We start from the raw sequence: 15,729 nt of genomic DNA, 5'->3' as shown, positions 1-15,729 counted from the left end.
GTAATTTTAGGTAAATTAGAGGTATATAATAAAAGGAAGGTAAGAAGAAAAAGTTCGAACGAAACGATTCAACGTTCCCAAACAAACGTTTTCTCGTAGGTCCTCAATCGTGTATTTTAAGTAAATTTTAAGTTTTCCCGTCATAAACGTATAAATTACGGTTGAAGGTATCATAGCATGTTATGCTAAACAAGAGGTCTTTAGTAAAATCGGATAAACATTTTACCCAAAACAATCGTTCATTGTTACCGCTAACAGGATTAAGAGGATCAAGAAGAGGATCAATATTCAATATTATTATCATAATTATCGCAAATAACACGCCTTCAATTTCTATTCTACTAATTCTATTCTCACCGATTTTACTATCTTTGTACCCGAATTATTCAATGGACTTTCTCATCGTCTCTTGTCTCTGAGAAAGAAAAAAAAGGAAAGAAAAGGAATCGCGGATAGATGGTAGAACGAAATAGGAAAATAGGGAGAGAAAGATATCGATTTCGAAGGTTGCGTGATTCGATCGAAGAGCATTGGCAGGCGGCTTTTCAACAAAGGGCATTCACCCCCCCTTCGGGTGTGTATTCACGCGTGGACGAACAACGTGGTTCCCGTGGAGAGTTGGTTGCCCGAACACGGAGCAGTACGAGGGCGTAGAAAACAGATATCGCGTTTGGATTTGTTTGTATACGCGGGTTCGCGGCTTCGAGTTTAGTCGCGACTGCGCTCCCCACCACCGTTCCACTCGTCTACTCATCGGCCACCTTCGAAATCCCTGCCCCCGTCGTAACTCCGCGCTGTTTGCACAATTTACTGTCAAACATTGGCCGCAAAGCATCCTGGTGGGGGGAGAGAACGTAGTCGGTGGAAGGGCCGTATAGCCAGCCGCGATTGGGTCGCTCTCTCTTTCTTCGTGAAGTCGATAGCTCGGGAGGCGTGGCCAGCCGACCCGTATAAATACCGCGCGTGGCGGGGATAACGGCAGATATGCGGCATAGTTTCGCAGTGGTAGGACAATAGTGACGCGTGGAGAGAAAAGGGGAATCGAAAATAAGAGTTTTCTTCTCGTGAGAAGAAAAGTATAAAGGAAAGGGAAAAAAGAAAAAAAGATAAAAAGAGGATTCTCTCCTCCCTACTATAAATCGTAAATCGTACTTGTTAAATACAGTGATGCATTTACTATTGGAGACATTTGCCTCGTGTTTGTCCCTGTGCTGTGAACGGAAGATCCCGAAACGGAACGATCGTTGTGCTTCGTTTTAACGTAACCATAAGTGCCGAGCCGAATTTTCGAACGGAAGCGCGAAAAGAATGGTGAATATGGAAGGATCGGGCGAGCAACAAACTGTGACAGCTTCGCCCCCACCTCGAGTTCCCCTTAAGAGCAGTTTCAGTATTCGTAGCATTCTGCCGGAGGCATGCGCGGGCACCCCGGCGCCCCCCGTCACGCGAACAACGTCCCCGGAGATCAGCCACGTCGACGAGAGCGAGGATTCGAGCGACCTTGACGTGACGGGGGACGGCGGTGCCGAGACGCCGCCTTTGGATTGCTCGAGAAACGCGATCACCTCCCTCAACTCGCCCGAGCAAAAGGATTCCAAGGACCGGCAAACGGACGACAAGAAGAAATGCGAGAAACCCCCTTACAGCTACAACGCGTTGATCATGATGGCCATTCGCCAGAGCCCGGAGAAGAGGCTTACCTTGAACGGTATTTACGAGTACATAATGCGTCATTTCCCTTATTACGAGAACAACAAACAAGGATGGCAAAACTCCATCCGGCACAACTTATCCTTGAACAAATGTTTCGTCAAAGTGCCCCGCCATTACGACGACCCTGGCAAAGGGAACTATTGGATGCTGGATCCCAGTTCCGAGGACGTGTTCATCGGCGGCACAACGGGCAAACTTCGGCGGAGGACAACAGCGGCGTCGAGGTCGCGATTGGCGGCGTTCAAGAGGAGCGTCGTCCTCGGAGGATTGTACCCTTCGGCGTACGCGCCGCCCGGATGGCCGGCATCCTTGTACACCCTCCCTTATTTGCATCGAGCCGCTGCCGCTGGTTATCCACCGGCAAGCGGCGCCTACTCCACCCCCGCCGGGTATCCGGCGAGCCTGTTGCCCGGTGCCGCGACGAGTTCGAGCACCAGTTTGCCCTGCAAACCGCAACCGCTCCCGGCGACGGCGGCACCCCCTCAACACGGCCCATTTTCCATGGAAAGGCTGCTCCAACCCCCCTCGACCACCGGATACCCACCCATCGCCGCTTCCGCCATCCCGGTGTCCGGCACGCCGTACGACTTTTACTCCACTCTGAGGTCGCTGGCCGCCCACCAGCATCAGAGCACCGCGGCGGTGTTCGCGCACAACCAACAACCGACCAGGTACCACGTGAATCAACCTCCGTTGTTGAGCCAGCCGACCTCGGCCACCGCGTCCCCGGGAAGCAGCCCCGAACCTATGTCGCCCCATTCGCCACCGGTCACCATCTGCAACTCGGTGCAGCAACCAAGACTACCCCATAGTCCTTCCCAGTTGCTGTTAAAACCGATCACCGTACTCACCGGAAGACAAAGCTGAACCTCGCCGATCATCTAGGCGATTCGCAGCCAAGGTATCCGGAAGTCACTATCAGCTGTAGAAATCGTTCTTTCCGCTCGTTCGTGGCTGGAGACCACGATTTCGATTTAATCGACGACGGATCGAACCGAGCTCGTTTCGAACAAAGAAGAGGCTCATTTTCCCCGATCAGATCGGACGAAAGTTGTGCTCGCACGGACGGAATCGAGCAAAGTGATATCTCGAATGCAAGCTTTATTGTTATATTCTTACTCTGTCGCGGGACAATCGAAATGCGCGAGAAAAGGGTAGAGTTGGAGGATATCGCAATCTTCTCGACCCTGGTTAATGCGTGTACAATGTATGTACTTTTGTTTGTTTTAATTATTTCACGTATCGACATATTTGTAAATATTAGAGTTTAAGGATCGAATCAATCGAACGAGTAATTCGATAAAATCTTGATCTTTACTCGAGAAATTACATCTTACCGATTCTGCTTCATGCAGAATCCTGACAGCACGATTTGTGATCATAATGTGTTAAAATAATAACAGAGTAATATAATTAATTAATTAAAAATTGTATATAATTTATACAATTCGTTAGATGATCTCTCGTCGCTCGATCGCGTATCGCGATCGAATCTCAATCGAAATTGTACATATAATATGTATACCGATTTTAAAAATCGAAAGGGGAATCGAATCAATTGCCCGATTTTCGACATTCGTCAAATTTGTTACGTATATGTATATAAATACATAATTATTGTTCGTAATATACCACGCTAAGACACGATATATGTACATATGTATACATATATATATATATATACACTCGTGGATCATGCACATGTCGCAAGCGACACGTGCATGATCCTCAAAATAAATGTTCGAAATTTTTTTTTTAAAAAAATTTGTCTCGTCAACATTTGCGATTATACTCCTCTCCTACTTCTTCTTCTTCTTCTTCTTCTTCTGCTTCTTTTTTTGGAAAATAACGATATCCATTCTCGAAATTTATTGTCGTTCCAACGATCGAAGATCATTCTCTCGATCTGTTTGAAAATGCAGGTAAAGACGGAAGAAAAGAATCACTTTCTTCTCCAACCTTTGTAAAAATTCCTCTTTGTGTCGTAATTAATTGGAACGATCATTTGGACGACCACTAATCATGTTATGTGGAATAATTTAGAAAAACGCGAGCGTCAGGTCAGGTTATAAATTTCACGAAATCGGCAATGGACCGTGGAAAATCCGTCTGCGAGGATCGTAAGAATAACAGGCAGAACCCAACGGTTGTCAAAACATAGGTTGGAATAAAAGTTGGAGTAAAGTCAATGGATAAATGGAATGGTGAGGGCGAGGTCGAGGCGACGAAAAATAGGAAATTGCTTTACAGCTTATCCAGCTCCGTCCTTCACGAATATTCTCGTCCTTCGGTTTTACCCTCGTTCGTCTCCACCGATATTGTGTCGATTCCGCATTTCTTAGAGGTTTTCTTCTTTTCCTCCCCTCTTTTTCCCTCCCTTCCCTTCCACCGAGAAAGAAAGTTTTTCCATGTCTCTCGTGGTCCTCTTCCAATTGTACTCCCGTGGAAATAATTCCACGAGACGGATTAGATTCCACGCGGGGGGGATAGGGCACTGGCCATTCGTCGGGGCCACTTTCACGTGGACACCGATTTGTTGGAACGTGTTGTTGCTCCGTGACGAGCGGCCCCTGGATATCGCTATGATACATTGAGACAATGAGGCGTAAATAAGATAATGGCATGTGTGCTCGCGTACGTCGAGCGCGAGGGATTTTAAACGTTTGAAGGGCCGAGAAAGAGACAGCCGACCGATTAGGATTCGTGTTTATATATATATATATTGGTAGATGAGATTGTGACCCCCCCCTCCTCTCGATACACGCGTGTTTCGCGTTCTTTCCATCCTTCGTATCCTTTCGAGATGAATGGACGCAATTGTCCCGTGGAAATTATATAGGCCGTTACGAAATAACGAATGGAACGTGCTCGTTCTACGAAGGAAAACAACAACGGGATTTAAAAGAAGGGGGCGCGAGTTGAACGAATAAATAAATTCTTGTTCCTCTTCTCGTTGGAAAATTTCTTCGAAATTTTACTTACTTGAGGATCGATAATTAGAAGGGGAATGTTAAGCGTTTTAAAATGATTAATCACGTTTTATCGCGTTAATAGCGATATTTGCTACGAGACGATATCTCGAGGAAGATGTATATTTCGTAAAGGAAAAAAAAAAAAAAAAGAAGAAGAAAGACAAAAAAGAAAAAACAAATAATCCTTTAAAATGAAACAATATATTTACATTTATAAGTATTACGTCTATTTTTAGTTGCATTTTATTAAAATGAACATTGACTTTTGTTCGTAAAAAATAAAAAAGGAAAAAAAAAAAAAAAAGAAAAAAAGCAACAATCAATAATATTATCGCATTGCATATTGCGAAGCTATCGTTTAAACGTTGTTTAAAAATTCATTTAAAAGTTCTTTTCGCATCATCGACGAAAGAGAGATAAAGAGAGAGAAAGAGAGAGAGAAAAAGATTGATTTCTATACGAGATTTATCAATTAAGAAAATTTATTTATTATTTTGTTACAGCCAGTTCCAACAAAAAAAAAATTATATTTTTTTCACGTACATTCGTTAACAAGTTGCAACAACTCTTACGATTGTTGAGAAGAATAATTGTTAAAAAAAAAAAAATTCACAATCTATAAATCTCAAACGTTTGTATTATAAATCGCATTAAATTTATGGCGGTAGTTTTGAAGTTCTTAACTATTCTTAACATCCGAGCAATCGATTTATCCACGTAATCTTGGGTCGTGGATCAGAAATTCTGCGGATAATTAACCGATACGAACGTTATTAGCGTCTATTATACGCTGGTATTGCGCATTATCGGTGAACCGATAACAGTTGTCAGCGACATATATAAAGCAAGATTAAACGAATGTTGCATAGCATCACGTAGTTGAAGGGGACGATAAACACTTGCTTGGTCAATTGCTCCAAGTGGCGAGTACTCTATGCGCGTATTACTTCTCCGTGTATACAATAGACATTCTTCTCTATCGAGAAATGCAAAATAGTTTCTCCTTTTTACTCCACGCAACTCGTATCTCAAATCGTACTTCGATTCCTCCGACGATTTCGTCTATCTCTATCCCCTTGCGTCCTTTCCGTCGTATCTCTTATTCCTTTATTCCATGGATCCACCGATTTCGAATTAGAATTTAATATCACATACGCGCCAAAGTACGTTGGATCGCCGATTTTTCCCAGCTCGGAGAATACGAGCTTTTCCTTTTTCCATTGAAATAATTAGAAAGAATTAGGTTAGAGATTGAAGAAAAATTGTATGTTTGCTTTACTCTTTCCGACCGTTACGTGGATCGAAGAAGGGGGAAGAAGAAAGAAAGAGACACGTATAGGTAAGACGGAGGGGAATTTTAAATTTCGGCTAGCCGCGTAATATCTATTTATACGTATGAGACGACAGAGAGTGCAGGGTCTGCGAAACGCGTAAAGATCATAAGTGTTCCTGGCATTTTAGTAAGTAGTCGGTAACTCGCTGAATTACTTTGCGCTATTACATTATTGTCGATGTCGTCAGCGTTAGTTGCAGAGTCCAGCGACTAGGGTTGCCGTGATGCCTTTCGGGGCCCTTGTAATACCATTTCGCTAATACGTCGCGCGATCGTCGCGTTATTTGCACGATGAAAAGATACGTATTCGCATTCCATTCGTAATCCATGCGAATCGCCTTCGGACAAATGATCTCACCAGTTTCCAAATTCTCGCTTTTCTTCCACTTTTCTCCAATTCTCCTCGATAAATCGCTTATTCGAAAATCGTTACGATTACGACCATATTTTCTTTCTTATCTCCGATTTAACGTGAAGATTAATCGGAGAATTTAGCGAGAATTTATCGAGGGTTATACATCGGTGTACGGAGCGAAGCTCGGTTTCAAAATCGCCCACGGTTATTTTGACATCGCCATTTTGCGTTCTCACAAGAGTCAGGAACAGACACCCGTAGTAATCTTCTCTCGGGGCGAAATTGGTATAAATAGAATGGGCGCATCGCACATGTGCGACGCATTTGGGGTGGCGCGTCAATAGATTTCAATGGTACCGTGTTACATTATTTCCATCCATAGGTGCGTACACACGTACACGGTCGCGGGGATTGTTGCTGCTCCCAGTTCTCGACCACCCTCTTTCTCTCTCTCTCTCTCTCTGCACCGCAAGAGACGCGTTCACGGAGAGGAATAGAATAGTGGGACTGGTTTTGCTTTCGGGCAGAAGGTTTCCTCTTCCTGCAGGGGTAGCTATCCCCCTAGGCGAGCGAGGGGATGAACAGGGGCGAATTTTAGCCTATAGGGATGCTCCGTGAGCGCGATGGTGGCCGATTTGCGGTTTATTCCTTCCATGTCGCCTCGAAACGTTTCAATGTCTCTCCGCTCCTCGACCAACGTCTTCGATACTTTGTCTCGTTCCACGGCCGAGCAGTGCGATCAACCCGTCCTTTGTCCAAGTGGTGAATCGATTCTGCAAACTTACTCGAATCCGAAGAAATTGTGAAAAGTACGGGAACGGGATGGAAGGGAAGAGAAGGAGGCGAGGACGAGGTTACATATACCGGGTGGAAAGTGGGCGTCTCCGAGAGCGAAGGCGACGCGACTGAAAGGCCGCAAACTGGTTCGCTCCAGACGAGGCAATCGCGAGCACGTAATTGCTACCAACTATGCGGAGGTGGCGAGGAATATGGCACTGTTAGCGGCCGGGCATCTTCACTCCCTCCCCCTCCCCTCTCTTAAATAAATTAACCGAGTCATCTTGCGACAGCACGGCTACTTACATAGGTACGCGGCCTTACGTCATCGCGTAAGGGTACTTGATACTATCCTTGAATCTTGCTCGAAATTGACCGCAATCAAAATGCCACGTCAACATTCTACACGTAGGTAGATAGCGCGTGTGTATGCCGGTTGTCGAGCAACCGGCTGCGTCACGAAAATCAACCGGACTTCCGCCCGCCGCGAAACGCGGCGGATCGATGACTCGGCTAATTGCCTGCTGTGTTTGTGCGTGCCTCGAATCACAAATTTCACGTTTATCGGGATCGTTTCTTCTCGTTTCGCGATCTTTTAAAAAGAGATTCGAAATTATCTGGTTTCGAATGGTAACGGACGAAATTTTTAATCCTTCGAGTTTTGCAATTGTCGGAAGATTCTTTTATTTGAAATCCAATCGTTCGTTCTCGTTTCGTGATTTTTTCGAGAAAGAGATTCGAAATTATCTAGTTTCGAATAGTAACGGACGAAATTTTTAATCCTTTGAATTTTGCAATTGTCGGAAGATTTTTTTATTTGAAATCCAAAGTTAAATTGGAAAATATGAAACGATATAATGGTTTACAGAAATTTCACATTTATCGGGATCGTTTGTTCTCGTTTCGCGATCTTTTCGAGAAAGAGATTCGAAATTATCTGCAATTGTCGGAAGATTTTTTTATTTGAAATCCAAAGTTAAATTGGAAAATACGAAACGATGTAGTGATTTACAGAAATTTCACATTTATCGGGATCGTTTGTTCTCGTTTCGCGATCTTTTCGAGAAAGAGATTCGAAATTATCTAGTTTCGAATAACAGAAATTTTTAATCCTTCGAGTTTTGCAATTGTCGGAAGATTCTTTTATTTCTTTTATTTGAAATCCAAAGTTAAATTGGAAAATACGAAACGATGTGGTTTACAGAAATTTCACGTTTATCGGGATCGTTCGTTCTCGTTTCACGATCTTTTAAAAAGAGATTCGAAATTATCTGGTTTCGAATAACAGACGAAATTTTTAATTCTTCGAGTTTTGCAATTGTCGGAAGATTTTTTTATTTATTTTATCGTAGTGGTTTATTTTGGAGGATGGAAATTTAGAAAGTTACGCGATGAAAAGCTAATCCAAGTTGGGATGGCAGGAAGAGAGTAGAGAGAAGGCGGGATTGAAGTAATCACGTTATACAAAACAGTTAAGAGGTTCCCAGGCGCGTACCGTCGCGACAGACGGCCCGTATCTTCGTGTAGCACAAAAGTGTTAAACGAATGAATGAGCGAATGAATGTATACGAGTGTCGTATGAGAATGGGCGAATGAATGAGCGGCGGTGCCTCGTGTGTCTCTGTTCAACGGAACGGGGGTGGAGAGCGAACGAACGAAAGCTTGGAAAAATGGGATGGAAAGTAGGGAAAAAAGGATGCTGGTGGCCTCATCCGTTTATATCCGCTAGAAAATTTAAGACGAGCGTGAAACTGTAGGCGAATATAAAATCGAACACAATTTTGCTCTTGGAAATTTTCCTTCCGTTTACAATTTTATTCTGTTCTTCCGTTCTTCTTAACTATATCAGCTGTGTATAATCAGTATATACCTCTTCATTTTTGCGATAACGCTTTTGATAAACGCTTTAGATAAACGCTTTAGATAAACGCTTTTAAAATAGAACAAGTTAGGAAAGGATATTTTTGCTAAGAGACAAACTTAAAATCATTTCCTTGAAAAATATAAAGACGTTCAAATATTTTCCTTGTAATAATCCAAAATACAAACATTGTTTTTACACAATTTCACAATCTTTCCTACTTATATATACACATATAGACACACATATATATACACATATATACACATATACACATACACATACATGTCTAGATGCAATAACAAATAAGAAAGGAAAAAAAATGTGACGAGTATAGGTACGAAAGGAGATCTATATGAGATGGAGTACGTAGGAGGAGGCGGCACGCGCGATAAACGCGATAAAAGAGAAACGGGGGTTGAAACGTTGTTACGGTTTGAAGGGAGTGGACGAGGTAGGGATAAACGGAGCGATAACGGGCGGAAACGTGTCGTGTCGCAAAAGGAGTAAAGGACAAAGAGCGTCGCACGCGGCCCAAGACGCGCAAGAAAGAGGCTCGTAGGCGCTTCATTCAAGTTTATTAGGCATGGTGGAAACGAGCGCTCCGCTCGTTTACACGCCGAGTAAACTCGGCGAAACGCAGTTTACAAGTGTTGTGCCGTTGCCTCCTTCTTCGTACACGCCGTCACACGCCAACCGACGCCTTCGCCATGATCTTGAATGACTTCAATTAGCTTCGTTTAGCCCGGTAATTGTTTCTTGAGAATTCCCGCAGAAAGCTTCTTCTTCTTCTTCTTCTTCTTCTTCTTCTTCTTCCAGCGGTGGCGCGGAATTGCGATATTGCGTTGATCGTAGAGATAGAAATACGCGACGACGCGAACTTTGCGGAAGAATGGACAAAGATGGAGAAGTATCTTTCTTCTTTCAAACCAGTTAATTAATTCCACGTTCTACGTTTTATTTATCTTGAGCGGGGGATTTGGAAATGTTTTAATTTATTCAAATAGATAAGGAAAGAAACCTTAGCAAGCGGTGGACAAACGAGGAAGGTTAATTGCTTGGCGTAATAGATCAGCTGAGGCTTGTTTACACATAGCGACAGGCTTCCCGTTTCTTTTTTTCTTTTTCCATTCCATCGTCGCGCGATTGAGAAAATTAACGGAACGAATTTTAATCGATTCAAGAGTATTCGAATAAATTTAAATGTGAAGCGGATGGAAACGTGTAGCGTAGCTTGATGGACGACGAATCGTGGTGAAAAAAAAAAGAACTTTTCCCGCCAATGAAAGCGAACGCTCGTTCCCTGGGGAACTCACTTCCTGCTTAAATGCCCAACCCGATCGAGCTCGAGCGATAGAACAGATCAGAGGGCAACGAAAGGAAGAGAAGGTGAATTAAAGTGCAATCAAGGCTGGTGTCTTTGTACCGTCGCTTTCTCCCATTCTGTCTCCCGCGTCTCTAACAAATGACCATTTAAACCACTGGTCCACGGTACTTAAATCTCGTGGCATTTAACCAGATCTCCCATCCCCCTCCTTTTCTCGAATACCCTGGCTCACGAAACAGCTCGAGAACCGCATACGATCGAGAGAAATTCTAAAATTTTAGAGAAGATTGCTCTCTTTTTCTATTTTTCTGTTCCTATTCCTTTCTTTTTCTCAGTAATATCCCAGATTGTGAAATATCGGGAATTGGAGGTCGATCGAAACGAACTCCAATAAGGATTTTGAGGCCATCTATTCCCAGTTCTACTCCCGACAGTTCTACACCGACACACGAATCGTTACCCATTTCCTTTCCCTACTGAATCTACTTCACTTTCCAACATCCCGGATTATGAAACATCGAGAATTTCTCGACCTGAAAACCTATGAAAATACGGAGGAGACTAAGAAGCGAATCGGTGGTAGAAACGTGGAAAAAGAGAGTCGAAAGGAAAAGGGAAGAGGAGCGGGGAGGTGGAATGAATTAACGCGGGCAGATAAGGCTCGTGTTCTTTCTCCCCTCGGCCGTTATCGCTCGGAACTCGATCTCATCCTTCGGAATAGGAGTGCGAGTGCGGGTACGCGTGCGCGTGCGTACGTGCGCGTTCCGTACTGGTGTACTCGCGCGACACTTACCGCGCGCACGGGAGAGGGAGAAGGAACGAGTGGAGCTGACTGAATGACTGAGTGACACTCGGCTGACGTCCCTTCCGATGTGTCTCGTGTTACACCGAGCCTGTTAAGCGTTTATATATTAAAGTTACGGCGTTGGGCGCGTGCCACCCACTGCATTCTCCCTCTCCCTCCCTCCCTCTCGCTCCACCGTGCTTCCCCTCTACCCCTTTTTTACCTTCGACGCGCGGTCCTCCAATTATTTCAATCTTTCTGGAACACGGACGAGAATTTCGATCCCGTAATCCGCTAGGCATTCGCTTAAGCATTGATCGGTTGTCCCATCGATGAGTAACGCTGATGAGTCGGTAATTAGCGCGGCGATGATTAACGAACGACGTATGTTGATGGACGCTGTTTGCTGAAACGATTAGTCCCTTTGGTGGTGCGTCGATGACGATAAAATTAAGTAACGAAATGTGGATGGATACGTGTGTGAAGAGTATCGAACAATCGATTAACGCTAATCGTTTTTTCATATAAAAATAAAAAGAAAGAGAGAAGAGAATAAACAATGGATCGGTGCGATGATAGGTGATCGTTATTGAACATGTGACAATGTCGAATGTAATTTCATCGATTCCCGTTAATAACGGTACGAGTCCTGAGAATAATGGGGGTCGTTTTGTTCCACAGCTGTGCCACTTGTGTATACATAATACGCGCCACTTAGGAAATCGAGCATCAGAGGGTTTAAACCCGATAAATCTCCTTCGCTCGCCCTTTCGCTCCCCGTCTTTTTCTCGTACGTTTTCATTTCTCCGCCACTCGTTCACGAATCTTTGTTCCCTAGGCGACGTCCTGTTTGTTTTAAAGGGTCACGAGTGCTGTTCAAATGGGCAACGGGTTAACACATCGAGTATGTAGACACGTTTCCACGATTGTTCCGTGCCCCCCTCCTTGCGAGCCCGTCCCTCTCCACCAAACCAGCCGTTAATACGTACGCGCAGGAATAAAACTTCCACCCCTCGATGGATATCCATCCATTTTATTCCACTTTCGATTATGTTTCTCTCGAGTCAACTTGGGAATGATATCGCGTACCGAAATTAATACTCGAGTTTCTCCATCTCGATCGAAATATTTATTACAACACAACCGCATCAACTTCTTTTTTCAGATTTTACACGATAGTCGACTTTCTGAAATTAATCAAAGACAGTATTTGATTATTAATAAAACTTCCACCCCTCAATGGATATCCATTTTATTCCACTTTCGATTATGTTTCTCTCGAGTCAACTTGGGAATGATATCGCGTACCGAAATTAATACTCGAGTTTCTCGATCGAAATATTTATTACAACACAACCGCATCAACTTCTTTTTTCAGATTTTAGACGATAGTCGACTTTCTGAAATTAATCAAAGAGAGTATTTGATTATTAAGAATGTAAGAAGAGCATTGTGCAATAAATTTGTCGAAAATATTAACATCTCGAGGAAGAAAAGAGGGAAAAAACGATTAATCTTTGATCTGGTCAAGGGTGATTGAGTGGTTTCGCGGTTCGAGGCGTAGGTAGTCATAGCGCGCCATTCATCGGAGCTTCGAGCTACTTGTTCTCGGAATCGTAGAATTTTATGAATGAAGGCCCGAGCCGATGGCCGTGGTATTTACGATGCACGCAACATATACGCAACAACGATAAGAATAATTGTGGAGTTGTCTAGGGGGCAGTTGGTAGCGGCCGCGAGTCAAAGAGTTTGACCCGTGGGCGCAGCCGTCAATGAGGCAAGGGTCTAACCAAGACCCAGGATACGAGGTCGTCTACTTGACCTCGCAGCGCGCGCCGGATGCCACCGTTTTTCTCCCCAGAATTGACCGATTCAATTGGAATCAACCGCGCTTTGAATCGCGAAAATTTACCACCGGAAGCCTTTTTTCCCCTTCCTTTTTCTATTTTTTGTTTTTTTTATTCGCAATCCATCGATCCACCAAAATTGGACGGACCAGTTGCTCTTTGGATCTCGGAATCGACAGATAAGTTAGAGAAACTAATCAAGATTTTTATTTATTTATTTATAATTCCACTTGTACAATTCTCTTCAAAATTGGACGGACCAGTTGCTCTTTGGATCTCGTTCAAAATTCACAGATAAATTGTAGAAACTAGTTAAGATCAATTGCGAAAACGGAAATTTTTTTTATATTTATTTAAACAGCGGATCAGAATACTCATATCAGATAAGCTGTGTAGAGAATAGTTAAGAAAGCAGTCCATTTAAGATCAATTATGTTTTGAATAGCAAAAATTACGAGAGAAAATCTTCTTTTATTTATTTATAATTCGTCGGTCCACGTGAGTAAGGTGAAAATTCTTTTCAAAATTGAACCTACACTTTGGATCGATTGTTAATCCATCTGTGATAATAGGATCCACATATTCATATCTAATTTTTTCGATACGAGGGATCAGAGTCATTGTCTCCAAAATTAAACGATTAGTACCAACTTTTGAATCTAAGAAAGAATTTCTTTTTTATTTATAAATAACCACAGAATCCACAGATTATTCAATCTTCTATCCGATGCGTATACAATAACATCGCATCTAGAATGTCTTTATAGAAAGATCCATTCCAATCTTTATTTACCTAGAACTTCAAATTTCGATCGAAATGCAAAATAAATAATTCTCCTTTCTTTATCTTGTTGCGATATTTCACCAACGAGATAAAGAAAGAAGTGGAAAATTTTTGGAGGGACTCTTCGCTTCGAAACAATTCGAATTCGACTCAGGGCGAACGTTTGCGTTTTCGGAAAGCGGAAAACGATGGTGGCGGAGAAACTAGGGTGGTAGGAAACAGAGGCACGGGGAACAATGGGTGAAATTAAAGTCAGCATGGGAAAAGGCCGAAACCTCTTCCGCTCTGATGCACTTGGAACTATTTTCCGTTCCGGGGCCTCTTCGTTATATTCTCAGGATCCTCGATGCGTGTACACGTATCCCGGCACGATACACGTGACTCACAACAGTTTAGCTGTTGTCGCGGCCGCGCCACGCAAACACGTGTCATTCGTGTTTCGTCATGCATTTTCAACTGCAAACCTCAACTAGTGGCGTGCACGCACACACACGCGCGCTCTCTCCCTTTCTACACAAACGTTCCGTCCTTTGGCGCTTGGGTGAACGGTTAGCCCCCCATTCGAAACGCTATTTTTGATCTTTAACCCGCGTTACACTTTATGCTAATCCCTTCCTTGACGCTCTCGGAACGCAAATTGCCGACGCGATCGTGAATCGACGAGATCTTTCCTCGAATGCGAACATTATCTTCTCAAAAGCGATTGCTTTCGATCGATATCTTCTCGAAGCAAGAATTAGAAGATTACTCAATTTTCCAATTAATTTTCCAATTACTCGACGAGTGCGAATTTTGAGTCTAATTAATTAAATTGCACGGGGAAATAGGAGAAGTGAAAAAGATCTTTTTTACCTAGCGCTTTAGCAAAGTACAAAGGAGATATTTACACGGTATTCGTGGCGGAGGATCATCGACGGGGAAAAAGCAGAGTTGGACGAGCGCGCGTTCAAAACTCGAGGCGAGCGAGTTTGCAAGAGAGGGTTGGAGAGAGGGTTGCGTCGTGATCGATTAGTCACGGTAGCCGTGCGCTCGAAGGGTGACTTCGCCCGAACGGATCAGCTTGGCCCGATTTGTTGTGCGCCTGCTGATCGCTGCGCGATACTTAAGCGCCCCCGCGAACGTTCCTGCGATTCTCCGCGACCTCCGTGATCGCAAAACGTAATCGCTTCAAATTACTCGCATAACGATGAAATTGCTTCGTAACTGGTTTTTCGATTGCCATCACGAACCTTCGCTCGTCTCTTTTACCGTTTGCCTGACTAAGTAAACTGACCGTTTAAGTAGAATTCTCTCCCTATACATTTTCGAACAATAATTTAATAATCTTCCTCGCGTACGTGAAACTTCAAAATCCTCAATCCTTTCGCGTGGAACGATCGAGAAGAAGTGACGACAGAGAGAGGGAGGGGAGGAATAAAAAGAGTTCTCTCTCTCTCTCTCTGTTTGTCAACTCCGTTGGAAAGACTGGTGGAATCGGGGAAGATTCATAGTGGAGCGCATTTAAACGAGCCACTTGAGCGGCGGCGGCGCACGTGGACACGCGCTCGGGATCGCGTCGTCCCCGGCATCCTGGATGCGTGGTAGGCCGTTATGCGTGTGCGTACACGCTATTCGAGGCGGTGCGTTATCGCTACCAGTGACGTCGCGTGCGTCCTCTTGTGCGCGTATCTCCGCGCGTTTCCTGCGTCTCGCGAGTGGGCGCCCCTCCACCAATTTCTGCGTACAAACAAAGCCCTCCGTAAAACGCGTCTCCGTGCTTAAATGGCCGGCCAGCATCGGAGGAAATTTGTATGGCCTTCGTTCTTCTCCGATTCGTCAACGTTTCTCTTCCAACGCGTATTTTTCTTTTTTCTTTTTTTTCCTTTTTTCTCTCCTCTTTCTCTTTTTTTCCTTTTCTCACGCAGCGCGCGCACAGGTTTCTCGCGTGCTATTTTCCTTTCTTTTTCCCCGCGTACCGTGTACCACATCTTCTCTTC

At 43.9% G+C, this 15,729-nt stretch overlaps 1 protein-coding gene across 2 annotated transcripts; it reads left to right on the top strand.

The window, feature by feature from the left end:
• Positions 1-973: 973 nt before the first annotated feature.
• On the top strand, positions 974-3,477 carry LOC107996148 (fork head domain transcription factor slp2). Of its 2 annotated transcripts, XM_028665860.2 has the most exons (2): positions 974-1,708; positions 1,817-3,477. In XM_028665860.2, the coding sequence occupies exons 1-2, from the start codon at positions 1,309-1,311 to the stop codon at positions 2,578-2,580; spliced, it is 1,164 nt and encodes a 387-aa protein (XP_028521661.1). In that variant the 5' UTR covers positions 974-1,308; the 3' UTR covers positions 2,581-3,477. The 2 variants fall into 2 exon arrangements, with proteins under 2 accessions (XP_028521661.1, XP_016909552.1); XM_017054063.3 differs by having other exon boundaries at positions 974-3,477.
• The last annotated feature ends 12,252 nt before the right edge of the window (positions 3,478-15,729 follow it).

The sequence above is a fragment of the Apis cerana genome, linkage group LG4 (assembly GCF_029169275.1).
Source record: "Apis cerana isolate GH-2021 linkage group LG4, AcerK_1.0, whole genome shotgun sequence".
Lineage (NCBI taxonomy): Eukaryota > Metazoa > Arthropoda > Insecta > Hymenoptera > Apidae > Apis > Apis cerana.
The sequence above is the reverse complement of the archived record's forward strand: the minus strand, read 5'-3'. Positions and strand labels throughout refer to the sequence as shown.

Bases quoted from the DNA above. Each gene is read 5' to 3' on its own strand.
- LOC107996148 (XM_017054063.3), top strand. From the start codon at position 1,309: ATGGTGAATATGGAAGGATCGGGCGAGCAACAAACTGTGACAGCTTCG.